The 12337-nt window shown below is 36.9% G+C and overlaps 1 protein-coding gene across 7 annotated transcripts in view; it reads left to right on the top strand.

Moving 5' to 3' along the window:
* The window catches only part of MYPN (myopalladin), a 124932-nt gene that overhangs the window by 15597 nt on the left and 96998 nt on the right, over window positions 1–12337 (top strand). Inside the window, exons 1-3 of one of the 7 annotated variants that reach the window (XM_065521036.2) lie at window positions 3038–3102; window positions 3683–3722; window positions 6493–6611. The exons of 1 other annotated variant lie outside the window; for it this stretch is intronic. Coding sequence is in view for 2 of the 6 variants with exons in the window: in XM_074001985.1 (XP_073858086.1) it covers window positions 3082–3102; window positions 3667–3722 (77 nt within the window). In the remaining 4 variants the exon portion in view is untranslated. Of the gene's footprint in view, window positions 1–3037; window positions 3103–3666; window positions 3723–6380; window positions 6612–12337 lie in introns of those variants that run through there. 5 more of the 7 variants (XM_065521035.2, XM_074001986.1, XM_074001985.1 and 2 more) reach the window with 5 other exon arrangements.

Here is a 12337-nt window from a genome sequence, read left to right as displayed (position 1 = left end):
ACGGATAAAAAAGCAAAACAAAAAGATTTTGCAGGTCTTCCTACTACCTTTATTCACTTGGAAGTTTGCTGACTCAGGAAAATGCCAAACATATAGACTCATATGCAAATAAAAATGTGAATTTGGATAAGGACATAAGATACAAATTTCTTTTGAATTTTCCATGATCTGTGTTCTCCAAACTCTTCCTCTGTACTCTTCCCTTCTTGACAACGGTTTAATTCCATTTGGCACTTACTATTTTCCAGACAAATTATATGTAATAAGATGGTAACTTCCCAGAAGTGTGTATTAGCTGTTGCTATTTCAGTCAACCAATTTTATTGAGTCTTCCTTGTGAAAATAGCCCTAGAGCTTAGTCATATGCTATTTTTCTGTTCCCTTCATGTTTCTATTAAATAAACACAAAGTCAATAAAACTAAAGTGATATCTTTAACAATCCCATTGCCCATGAATACATATGAAAATCATGATGAATTTCCTCCTTTGAGTGAGTTCTGATTTTTGAACTAATCTTAAAGATTATTCTTCATGAGAAGGCAGTGGGGGCCATTGAAAAGAGAGCAAGTTCTAAACTAAAAGGCTTAGGTTAGGCCAGGTGTGGTGGCTCATGCCTATAATTCCAGCACTTTGGGAGGCTGAGGCAGGCGGATCACCTGAGGTCAGGACTCATGACCAGCCTGACCAACATGGTGAAACCCTGTCTCTACTCGAAATGCAAAAATTAGCCAGGCGTGGTGGCAGGCGCCTGTAATCCCAGCTGCTTTGCAGGCTAAGGCAGGAGAATCGCTTGAACGTGGGAGCTGGAGGTTGCAGTGAGCTGAGAGCTCACCATTGCACTCCAGCCTAAGCAACAAGAGTGAAACTCTGTCTCAAACAACAACAAGCCTCTAAAAGGCTTAGTTAGAAGCCACTCAACTGTGTAACTCACTGGTTGGGTAACTGTGGGAAAACTATGCTTCTTTAAGGTTTAATTTCCTCCCAGTAACATGCAGATAACAACACTTTGCAGGGTTGCTGTGAGAATTAAATGAGAGTAACTTAGGTTACTCCCCAGCCTAGAATACACTTGTAAGAAATGTTAGTTCCTATTTCCTTTCCCGCACATCATTAGAATTAGTGTGATTACCTGGGTCATGAGTAAGAACACTGAAATTTGTTTTCAGTTTTTGGAGATGTCCAAGCAGACCAAAAATAGAATCTGTGTGGAATCACTCAGAGCCTGGCATATTGGCATATTTTGAGCTAACCTTACAAAGAGAGAATATTCAAGCTGCTATTTTCCTACCCCTAACTTGTAAAAACTTTATTGACCTATGTTGCTGTACTCAGAAATTACACCAAAGTGTTTAAATTTAGTTTTAAAAGAACAAACCTCTTATATTGTTTCAGCACAATAACAAATAGAAACAAAAAAAATAGGTCTGTCACAGCATTCTGACTGCTTCCAATGCCCCACTTTTCAGCACTAATGCCTAATGCTCCAGTCTACCTATCAATTCATATTCCCAGATAAAACATTGCATATAGAGTTTATTGCAAGCGTTTGCTTTTTTCTTTCTAAATTATCACTTCTTTTTGTTTGCTTAGTCATACAAAATAATTTCAAGGTTAGTTTCAGTCAGAAAAATTATAAACTTAAACCCTATATAGTGTTCCCTTAGAATATTTATTAAAAGAAAGATATATTTTCTATTCTTTCTTTCTTTCTTTTTTTTGAGACAGAGTCTCATTCTGTCGCCCAGGCTGGAGCACAGTGGCGCAATCTTGGCTCACTGTAACATGTGCCTCCTGGGTTCAAGCGATTCTGCTACCTCAACCTCCCAAGTAGCTGGGATTACAGGCACACACCACCACGCCCGGCTAGTTTTTGCATTTTTAGTAGAGACAGGGTTTCACCATGTTGGCCAGGCTGGTCTTGAACTCCTTACCTAAGGTGAGTCACCCACCTCAGCCTCCCAAAGTGCTGGGATTACAGGCATGAGCCACTGCACCCGGCCTGATATGTTTTCTATTCATTTTTACTTTTAATTTTTCACAAATATGTTGGAAACATAATCATTTGAATATTTGCAGTGGTTATGAACACAGACTCAGGTTCAATTTTGGCTCAGTCGCTTACTTGTTGTGTGATCTTGGGCAAGTTTTAAACTTCTTTCTAAGCCTCAAGTTTTCATCTGTAAAATGAGAATTATAACAATACCTACTTCAAAGATGTTAAGGGAATTCATTAAATAAAACACATACACAAAGAGCCTAGCATAGTGCTTAGCACATAGCTAAGGAATATTAACTTATTTCTACCAAGACTATAGCATATTTATATGTGTTAATATGATCATTATATTAATGTGGTGAGAAGTAGGATTTAATTGTATACCTTGAGGAGTACATACGTGATAACAATTGTTCCAGATTTCTTCAGTAATTTAGTCTCAGAATGCTCTTTTAAAAAGTTCTGAATAGATTTTCTTCTTGGAAATAATACTTTTTGAAAAGTATAAACTTTGATATGTACTACATCCCAAAAGCACAAGTAAAGGAAGCTTTGTTGTATTTTAATGCAAACCACACAGTAAAGCTTTAATTTAATAACCTTAAAATTAGGGGAACAAACAGGAAATGTTGTAATAATTGATTGTTTTTCCATATTTACCTTATTAAATGCCTTGACCGTACTCCCAGTTTGGTACCAAATAAAGATATTTATACATGTAATATGCATCCTGTGTATAGATATCTTCTGTATTCCACATGCTTTATTATTGAGAATTTCTTCACGCTTATTTTCATTTAGTCTAAGGAGAAATCAAGAAAGCCTATTTCCTTAGTCATCCTAGTCATTATCCACCCCCACCAGCCCTCCAGGCTAAGAACATCGTGCAGACTGAGTTATTAAAGTTGATCTGAAAGAGCAATCTGTTCTAAATGACTGTCCCTGGATCTGCAACGGAACCCTGTAAATACCCTTCATTACTCTGGCGGGGCAGTATCACATTTCCTTCATGCCACTTTTGTGTCTGACACAAGTTAGGCAGTGAGATTTGGACTTTAGATCATCCTGGTTGATTGATATAGGAATGGTGCTTCTTCTGAGACAGGTAACCACAAATTTACTTCTCAGGATAATGTTTTAAAGCAAGTGTTCTGTTTAGTTTTTTAAAATGTTTTTAGTTTTTAAAACTAAGTGGGTTTTGAACTTTTAAGTAGTTTTTTTTAAATGTTTTTAGTTTTCCCAGGCAAGCATTTTCAGTAGTTTAGATGAAAAAGAAATTTCTTAACGGTTTCATTGTCTTTTTCAATTACATTGTTGTCATGCCTTTTGTATAAGATCTTTTATAATCTGCTACCCATCTATTGTTTTGGATGGTCAAGAACTTGTCTTTGCTGTGAAAATTTTTCTCATTAAAAATGGCTAAAAAATACATACAGTCTCTGTTTTTCAAAAATACGGCATAGAGGTTTTGTTTAATTTTTTCATCTGATACTGGATACATCAAGATGAATCTATGAACTTCAAGCAAAACTTACTGAAGCTTTGGTATATGTGAGTAATTTGTTTTAGAGAACTGGAGCCTATAGCGATATAAAAAAATAGCAAATGCAAACATTTTATATGAATCTAATAGTATGGAAATTCTCCCATGCTTTTCATCCAAATGAAGACTTCCTCTGTCATAGATCTTCCAGATTCCTTGGCATTCCTGTGGATCATCCCAATGTGAGTAAATTGTTTCTGTGGCTAACTGACTGAATTAAGAAAACAGCTGAAGGCAAGCACAGGATCGTGTTCAAACCACAAGAAACACATGTGTTGGATGAGCCACTCAACTTTATAGGAAGGCTTGTAACCAACCTTGTGTTTGCTTGCCACTTAACAAAGTTTGTTTTTAACTATGTTGGGCATTAAAAAGTTTTAAAGATTATTTTTTGTATCAATAAACTCTGATGAAATCTTGAACTAGTAGGTTTGTGGTATAATGTTTATACAATTACGACTGAAGATAAGCAAGGTGGTAGCTGGCTTATTTGGGAACAGAAATTAGTTTTTAAAAACTAAAATCTAAAATATATTTGATGTATTATAACCAAAGTGTTCACAATTGCGAAATATTATTTATTTAAAACATTTATATTCAGTTTTTTTTCAAAGAGCTCGAAAATTGTGTATGGTATCTGTATTTGAAAATGCTGCAGTAAAAATGAAAAGAGAAAGATGACTGCCATTCAGAATTTCTTTGGTTTCTTATTTATTTATTTATTTAAGACAGAGTCTTGCTCTGTCACCCAGTCTGGAGTGCAGTGGCACAATCTTGGCTCACTGCAACCTCTGCCTCCTGGGTTCAAGAGATTCTTCTGCCTCAGCCTCCCGAATAGTTGGGACTACAGGCACCCACCTCCACACCCGGCTAATTTTTTTGTATTTTTAGTAGAGACAGGGTTTCTCCACGTTGCCCAGGCTGGTCTTGAACTCCTGAGCTCAAGCGATCCACCCGCCTCAACCTCCCAAAGTGTTAGGATTACAGGCGTGAGCCACTGCGGCCGGCCAGCTTCTTTTTTTCTGTAACTCTTCTTTTGCATTTTACACCTACTTTAATTCTTTATATAGATTCCTAATTTCACTGCCCAACCAGCTTTATTCTACCTTTTAGTATGAGTCTCCTTCAACCTTAGTATTCTATACCTGGGTGAAAGGTAGAATACCAGGCTTATCATGGCAGTTTGCAGGAAAATAAAAATGTGTTTACTTTTACTGTGTTTCAACATTGCCTTTACTAGCCACCTGAAATAGAGGTTCTACTCTTCTGTGGGAGAGAACTACCCAAGACCCAGCAGCACTTACATTGATTATGGCTTAAGATCTGAGTGGGATAGTGGAGGAAGATCCTCTTTTTAAATAAAAAAAAATTGTTGGCATATCCACATAAATAGAATATGCAGAAAGACAATTAAGTGGTCTTGACATTAGTATCAGCACAAGATTAGGTAAGAGAGCAAATGAATCTGTACATTGAAGCTCTGGATTCCAGTGCTAATGAGAATAACCTATCCAGATAATTCATTTCCTCCTGTATCCTCTTCTTTCCTCAATACCAGTTATTTCCATCTGAATTATTTAAAAGTGTTCCTCATTGTTTTTTTGCCTGTGTAAGCCTAAAACCACATAAAAAAAGGTGTAAACCTCCAGTGCTATCACAATAAACAAAGAAATTTTATACCTGTTCAATGTACTATAAATAGTCTCACAATGACTGAAGAGGATAAAGATCTCTTCGTAAATTCCATGAGGTCAGAAATTTTTGTGTATTTAGTGCACTACTTTATACTCAGTACCTGGTACACAGTAGGCATTAAGTAAATAATTATCAAATGAATGAATGACTAGGAAGAAACCCTATAAGCAGTTGTGTGACTTAGTTAAGAAAGCTAGATTTAAACCAATGTATTTCATGCTATCAGAATCTAAGAATGACCCTTTTAAAGAATAATAACTAGCATTTAAGTCTGAATTTTCAAAGTCCTGGCTTCTACCATGACTGATAATGTTATAGCATCATTTAATCTATACTAAGCAATCAGGTTAACTTTTTTTCAAGTTTATTTATTTATTTTAAATTTTATTATTTTTTTGAGACAGAGTTGCACTCTGTCCCCCATGTTGGAGTGCAGTGGTGCTATCTCAGCTCACTGCAACCTCTGCCTCCCCAGTTCAAGTAATTCTCCTGCCTCAGCCTCCTGAGTAGCTGGGATTACAGGCATGTGCCACCACACCTGGCTAATTTTTGTATTTTTAGTGGAGATGGGGTTTCACCACATTGGCCAGCCTGGTCTTGAACTCCTGACCTCAGGTGATCTGCCCACATCAGCCCCCCAGAGTGCTGGGATTATAGGCATGAGCCACTGTGCCCGGCCAAGGAATTTTTAATATTAATTACCTTCTTGGCTTTTGCTTAGCCTTTGGACAAACAATTCAAAAAAGCTCTCAGCTTTAAAACGTTAGACCTTAGCTTCTGTTGACTTTTCACAGTCAAATTTCCTAAAATGTATCAGTGATTTAATGAGAGTAAATTTCCTATTGATTAAAATTAAAGATCTTAAAAATTAAGAGTTTTCATGCATTTAAAAATAATGTCATTGTTTTGACTGATGAACTATGGTATAATGCATTTAGTGTTCATTCCAAACATCAATCAATAAATAACTTGGGCCTCTGGCTATAAGGGAAATTCTATAGGTAAAAGAACTGATTGACCCCCACCCCCTATAGGTGCTGTCCTGCTATGGAATCCCTTTGCTCAGTTTTCTCCTGTCCAATCAGGTGGAATGTTTCACAGGCACATGGTTTATACAGCTCAAAATAACTTGGGACCTGTGAGCTGACAAATGCTCTGGCTCTGGTGGTGACAGGTTGTCCAGCTTCTTACAGCCATCTTCACTGAAACTAAGGTTAACTCCTCACTCTCTATGGACGGCTACTCTCTATTTCCAAGGGCGTGAAGAATTTCCCTCTTCTCCTGTGCTTTCATCTAAAAGTTCTCCCTGGATAATTATCATTGCAGTGGAGTGCCTGGATTGGACATCCTCATCTGGGTCAACTAAGAAAAGAAAGGTAATATCCAGATTTAAGTTCACAAGTGTGTTTTGATAACAGGGCACTGACAGTGGAAAAGCGAATATTTCAAAGAACTCATTACTGTTACTTGAAATGAAACCTAGGATAACTGTCTAATTACATATGATGGGACATGAAATTAAGTGAAAAATAAAGCCTTCCACATGTAAAGATTTTGGAGGGGATTGATGAGACTCACAGAGATCACAGCCTACTTGAGTTCCTAAGGAAAAATATCTCGACGAGGAAGTTGTGACATGTTGCATATCTCATTGGCATTTTCCACACATTCGTTTATTAAAAGAATGTTGTTTATATAGAGAATATGTATGCAATGCCTATTTCCTTTTTAAAGGAAGTTGAATCTAAAATAATATGCCTGCATAAAGACTTTCATTTAAAATTTTTTTTATCATGTAAAAGGATACGCTTGCTATATTTAGTGTTGGAAGATCTGCTCCCTGGATTAATGTACACAACAGCTGCAGAAAGTCTTGCTCAAGGGACATTGCTCTTTCTTTCTCCTTTCTCTCTCTCTCTCTCCCTGTCTCTTTCTCTCTCTCTCTCCCTTTTCAGCTGCATCAGAAAGACACTTGACAGTCAGTGGCAAATGTTTGGCCTGGTACATTGCACTATTAGCAGTAATTAGATGCACATCTTGAGTTATATTTTAAAAACTGTATAAGCAAAGAAAAAGAAAAGATAGATTATTAAGCATTTCCAGTCCTCAAAAGTGAACATTACAGTAATGGTGTTAAGGAATTTTATTACCTTATCAACAGATTTTTATATTCTTATTAAAGATAATAACATCTGCTTGAAAGAAACAAAATAGTCATCCAGTTTTCTTTATCAAAAAACTATGATTCAATTACTTTAGTAATAATGAAATGAATCCTACAAACTCTAGATTAAAAATCTGTCATAACTTTATAGTCTCTCAATAATAACAGCTCTTGAGTTCACATAAAATTCATAGTCCTTTTCTAGGAAATTGAGAATGTCTATACTTATAGCTATCATAAACATATTTTTTAAAACAGAAAATAAGATATACTGTCTGACACACGATTTGACTACCAGCAAAATATTTAAAATCAAGGCCGTCCGAAGAAATCTGAAATATATGAATAATATACTTACAGAGGTGTCAAGAGATAAAATTATAGGCATTACAGAATCTTATAATAACGGACTATGAAACAAACAGTTGAACACTATCCAAATTCTGGAAGTGTGTCTCTATCCCCACTTATAGTATATGGCTAATGCTACTGGAACTCATAATAATGTGTTAAAACCCCAGTCTTCCATATATCTACAATTTATAATATAGACACTACAACAATATGCTTACAAAGTCACTTTCAGTAGAACAGACACAGAACCACAATTTATGGACACAAGAAGTTGAATGAGTTTTTATCCAAGCTGGTTTTGGAACTAGTGGCAGTTTTTGCAAATTTGGTTTTGAAGATATGAGACAACAGGTAAATCATGTTCCATTTTGAAAGGGTTTTAACGAACTAATGTTGGTATGTGAAAAAGTGAGAGTTCAATTTTTCAACAGTTAATTCCTACTCATAATAGCATTAGTAGACTCAGTTCACTAACCTGAAAATGTAAGTCAAATCCTCCTGCCAACCCTGGAATAATTGATTTTTTTTTTCGTTCACATTGAGATTTGACAAAGATGCTGCTGGTCTCATGGTGTTAGGTAACAAGATAGAAAAATGAAAGGGTTTTCTTAACAGGTTTTCCCCTCTCCTAGGGGATGAAAAAGACTCAAGCAACACAGAGATATTGTTTAAAATTTCTGTGGTGCTTCATGGTTGACCAAATGCTTTTAAAACTACTAGAACATTACCCATTTGCTTAAAGGGAACAACTCAAGTAGAGACTGAATGGTCCGTTTAGAAATTTAAGAACATTTTCAGGAGATTTATTTTTGGTGGGAACAAAAGTTGGTGGGACTATTTATCTGCAGTAGCTATAAAGTTCTCAGAGTTCATGTATAACCAGAGTCACCTTGACAAGCTCTGTGCAGGCTTCCTGCTACATGGACTTCCACTCGGAGTCACAGCGCACTCCACTCTCAGGGAGGGGCCCAACAGAGCCTCCTGACAAAGTGCTTGAACTAGAACTTGATCTTGAGATCCCTTGGGACACCTACTGCTCTCTCAATCTAGCAAATGTATTATGTCAATTTAATTAGGGAAGTTAGCTTTTTTCAAATCCTTAATTACCTTAAAAATGACACAAATAGTAAGAAGCAGAAGAAGAATGAAAGTGTTAAATTTTTGCATTTAAAAAATAAATATTTGAGTTAATAGGAATTGACAAAGGTTTCTCATTTGGGATTTCCTATATAACAGCTTGGTTCACTGTGAATGGTGAGATCTTGAGAGTGACATAAAACCTCTTATACCTATCACTTTTGTGACAACCACCAAACCCTTTTTCTTTTTTGATCCTAGATTCTTGAAGTCTTCTTGATTGCCTTCCATTAGACTTTCTATGGGCCATAAGATTTATTTTTTACACTATTTCTTTTCTCTCTTTCAGATTAAATAGTACCTTTGAGCTCTGGCTGCAGTGTCTTTCACTAGCGCTTCCCTACATGTTTATCATCCTCTGGATACAAAAACATACATAATACGCTTTGTAGGAGCCAGTCTCTTTTTCTCCCACTCCAACGACATCTTTACTTTTTACCCTACATTCTTACTTTTACCAATTCGATTAAAATAATAATAAGAAAATGGCTTACTCACCTTTGGCCTATTACCTAAAAGTCTTCATTACTTAACCTCTGCCCTTAAAGGAATGTCCCTAGTTAAACAGATTCGCACTGATTCTCTGATAGATCATCTCTGCTCGGCCTCTTGATCTCAACATTCTTTTCTGATGTATACATTTGTCTGTATTTATCTTTTCTTCTTTCAAACTAAAAAAATCTTTGAGATAATGAGTCTTATAAGATTTCCATATTATTATTGACATATCATTTCCATATTCCTCAAGTTCTTACTCTGGTAATGCAGTATATACTAATTTATTAAATTACTAATGCCGTTCACACCAAAAATAGACTAGAAATAAAACTAAGATGGGATAATCACTCTAATAGTGAAGGGATGGATATTGTAATAGTGTACCAAGTACACTCCATCTGCACCCAGGTTTTAAAAAGGTGATCTGTACATAACTCTCCAGGACTGGTTCCTGTTCACTGGGATTTGGTTTTTGACCCAGCAAGAACTTCTCCAAAAGAACTGACTTAGATATTTCTCTAGGGTGATATCATCGGATATAGAAGGCAAAACCAACAGGTCAATACTGGCATTAAAGAGAGGGAGCAAAGTCTATTTTTTTCTTTCCCTAAAAAGCATTCTGGGCATATTAATTACGCATCACCAGCAAAAGGTCACCTCAAATTTGCATAGTGCTCTACAGTTTTAAAGTGCTTTCACAAACAGACCTACGAAGTGAGTAGGGTAGCTCTGCTCATTCCTGTTTTAGATGAGTTACTTAAACATATTTATCTTTTCCTATTCTGGCTCTCTTTAGAAATAATTATTAACTGTTAGGCTAATTTTGGGCCTGCCTCTAAACCAGATTTAGATTACTTGGGCATTCTTTGTTTTTTTCATGAATGTACTTCCCGCACTATAATGAATGCAGAACAGTGTTTAAAGACACATGTAACTAGGTGCAAGTGGCTCATGCCTGTAATCCCAGCACTTTGGGAGGCCAAAGTGGGTGGATCGCTTGAGCCCAGGAGTTGGAGACCAGCCTGAGCAACATAGGAAGACTCCACCTCTACAACAAATTTTTAAAGTTATCTGGGCATGGTAGAAAGCACCTGTAGTCCTAGCTACTTGGGAGGCCGAGGTGGGAGGATTGCTTGAGCCCCAAAGGTCAAGGCTGCAGTGAGCCATGACCACACCGCTATACTCCAGCCTAGGTGAAAGAGTGAGATCTTGTCTCAAAAAAAGAAAAAAAAAAAAGACACATTAAAAAAATAGATTCCTTTTTTTCACCTTTATGAAGGTTTAACTGACAAATTAAAAATTGTATATATTTGTGGTGTACAATGTAATGTTTTGTTGTATGTATACATTTTGCAATGATTAAATCAAGCTAATTAATATGTCCATAGCCTCACATACTTACCCCTTTTTTGTGTCGTGAGAAAATTGAAGCTCTACTCTTTTAGAAATATTCAAGAATACATTACATTATTACTAACTATAGCCCCCATGCTGTACAGTAGGCCTCCATAACTCATTTCTTCTCCCATGTAACTGGAACTTTGTACCCTTTGACCAACATCTCAGCATTCCTCCCACCCAGATTTGTTTTCTCATTTAAATATCTAATACTTCACAGTCAGAATACTTCAGTACTTATGTTTGAATTCAAGTTACTTCATACTAGGTTTTGCTAATTCTCTGATCAATTCCCCAGCTTAAATTTTCATATTATAACTAAAAAATGAGTTTATTCCATGTATTTCCAACAACACGGTCTTCTTAGAGCCTGAAGAAGGATAGCACCGAGTTAACATGAGTTGAAAAACATGTCCAAAGGTATCAGCCTCAAACTTCTGTTTTTATGAACCTGACTCACTCTTTCTTTCTTTCTTTTTTTTTTTTTTTTGAGACAGAGTCTCGCTCTTTTGCCCAGACTGGAGTGTGGAGTGCAGTGGCACGATGATCGGCTCACTGCAACCTTTGCCTCCCAGGTTCAAGCAATTCTCCTGCCTCAGCCTCCCAAGTCACTGGTATTACAGGCGCCTGCCACCATGCCCAGCTAATTTTTGTACTTTTAGTGGAGACAGGGTTTCATCATGTTGACCAGGCTGGTCTCGAACACCTGACCTCAAGTGATCTGCCCACCTTGGCCTCCCAAAGTTCTGGGATTACAGGCATGAGCCACTGTGCCCCACCATAAACCTGACTCTTAACATTTTCGGAAAGTTCTTAGGGCAGATCCTCTTTTCTGGAAAGGTCATAGGGAAAAAAATAGAGATATTTAGGAAAGTAAAGGAAGTATAGTAAGCTGTCTGTCTATGTTGCCAAATTATGTGATTTGTTAAAGTCTGTCTTGATGGTGGATGCCACATTAATTGTTTCATTTCCAATCTGGTACCATTTCACCAATGCTATGATCTGTTTTCAAGGGCAATTACTCATTCTTATTTTGAAAGTGGGAAAAAATCTAATTTTCCATTTTGTGAGAAACAGAAAAGAGGAAACAAACTCAAATGTCACTGTGGCCAGACGTGGTGGTTCACGCCTGTAATCCCAGCACTTTGGGAGGCTGAGGCAGGCAGCCTTGAGGTGCAGGAGTTTGAAACCAGCCTGGACAACTTGGTGAAACCCCATCTCTACTAAAAACACAAAAATTAGCTAGGGGTGGTGGCGTGTGCCTGGAATCCCAGCTACTCAGGAGGCTGAGGCAGGTGAATCACTTGAACTCGGGAGACAGAGGTTGCAGTGAGCCGAGATCGTGCCACGACATTCTAGTCTGGGCAACAAAGTGGAACTCCATCTCAAAAAAAAAAAAAAAAAAAAAAAGTCAAATGACACTCTGAATACTGCAGCTGAAATGTTTAAGAGAACTTATGATTTTATTTCCTGAAACCTGCTCCTACCTCGTCCCAGCAAATGATTCTGCCAATGACCTAGTTGTTCAGGGCATAAATATTGGAGTCATTC

The sequence above is a fragment of the Macaca fascicularis genome, chromosome 9 (assembly GCF_037993035.2).
Source record: "Macaca fascicularis isolate 582-1 chromosome 9, T2T-MFA8v1.1".
Lineage (NCBI taxonomy): Eukaryota > Metazoa > Chordata > Mammalia > Primates > Cercopithecidae > Macaca > Macaca fascicularis.
The sequence above is the reverse complement of the archived record's forward strand: the minus strand, read 5'-3'. Positions and strand labels throughout refer to the sequence as shown.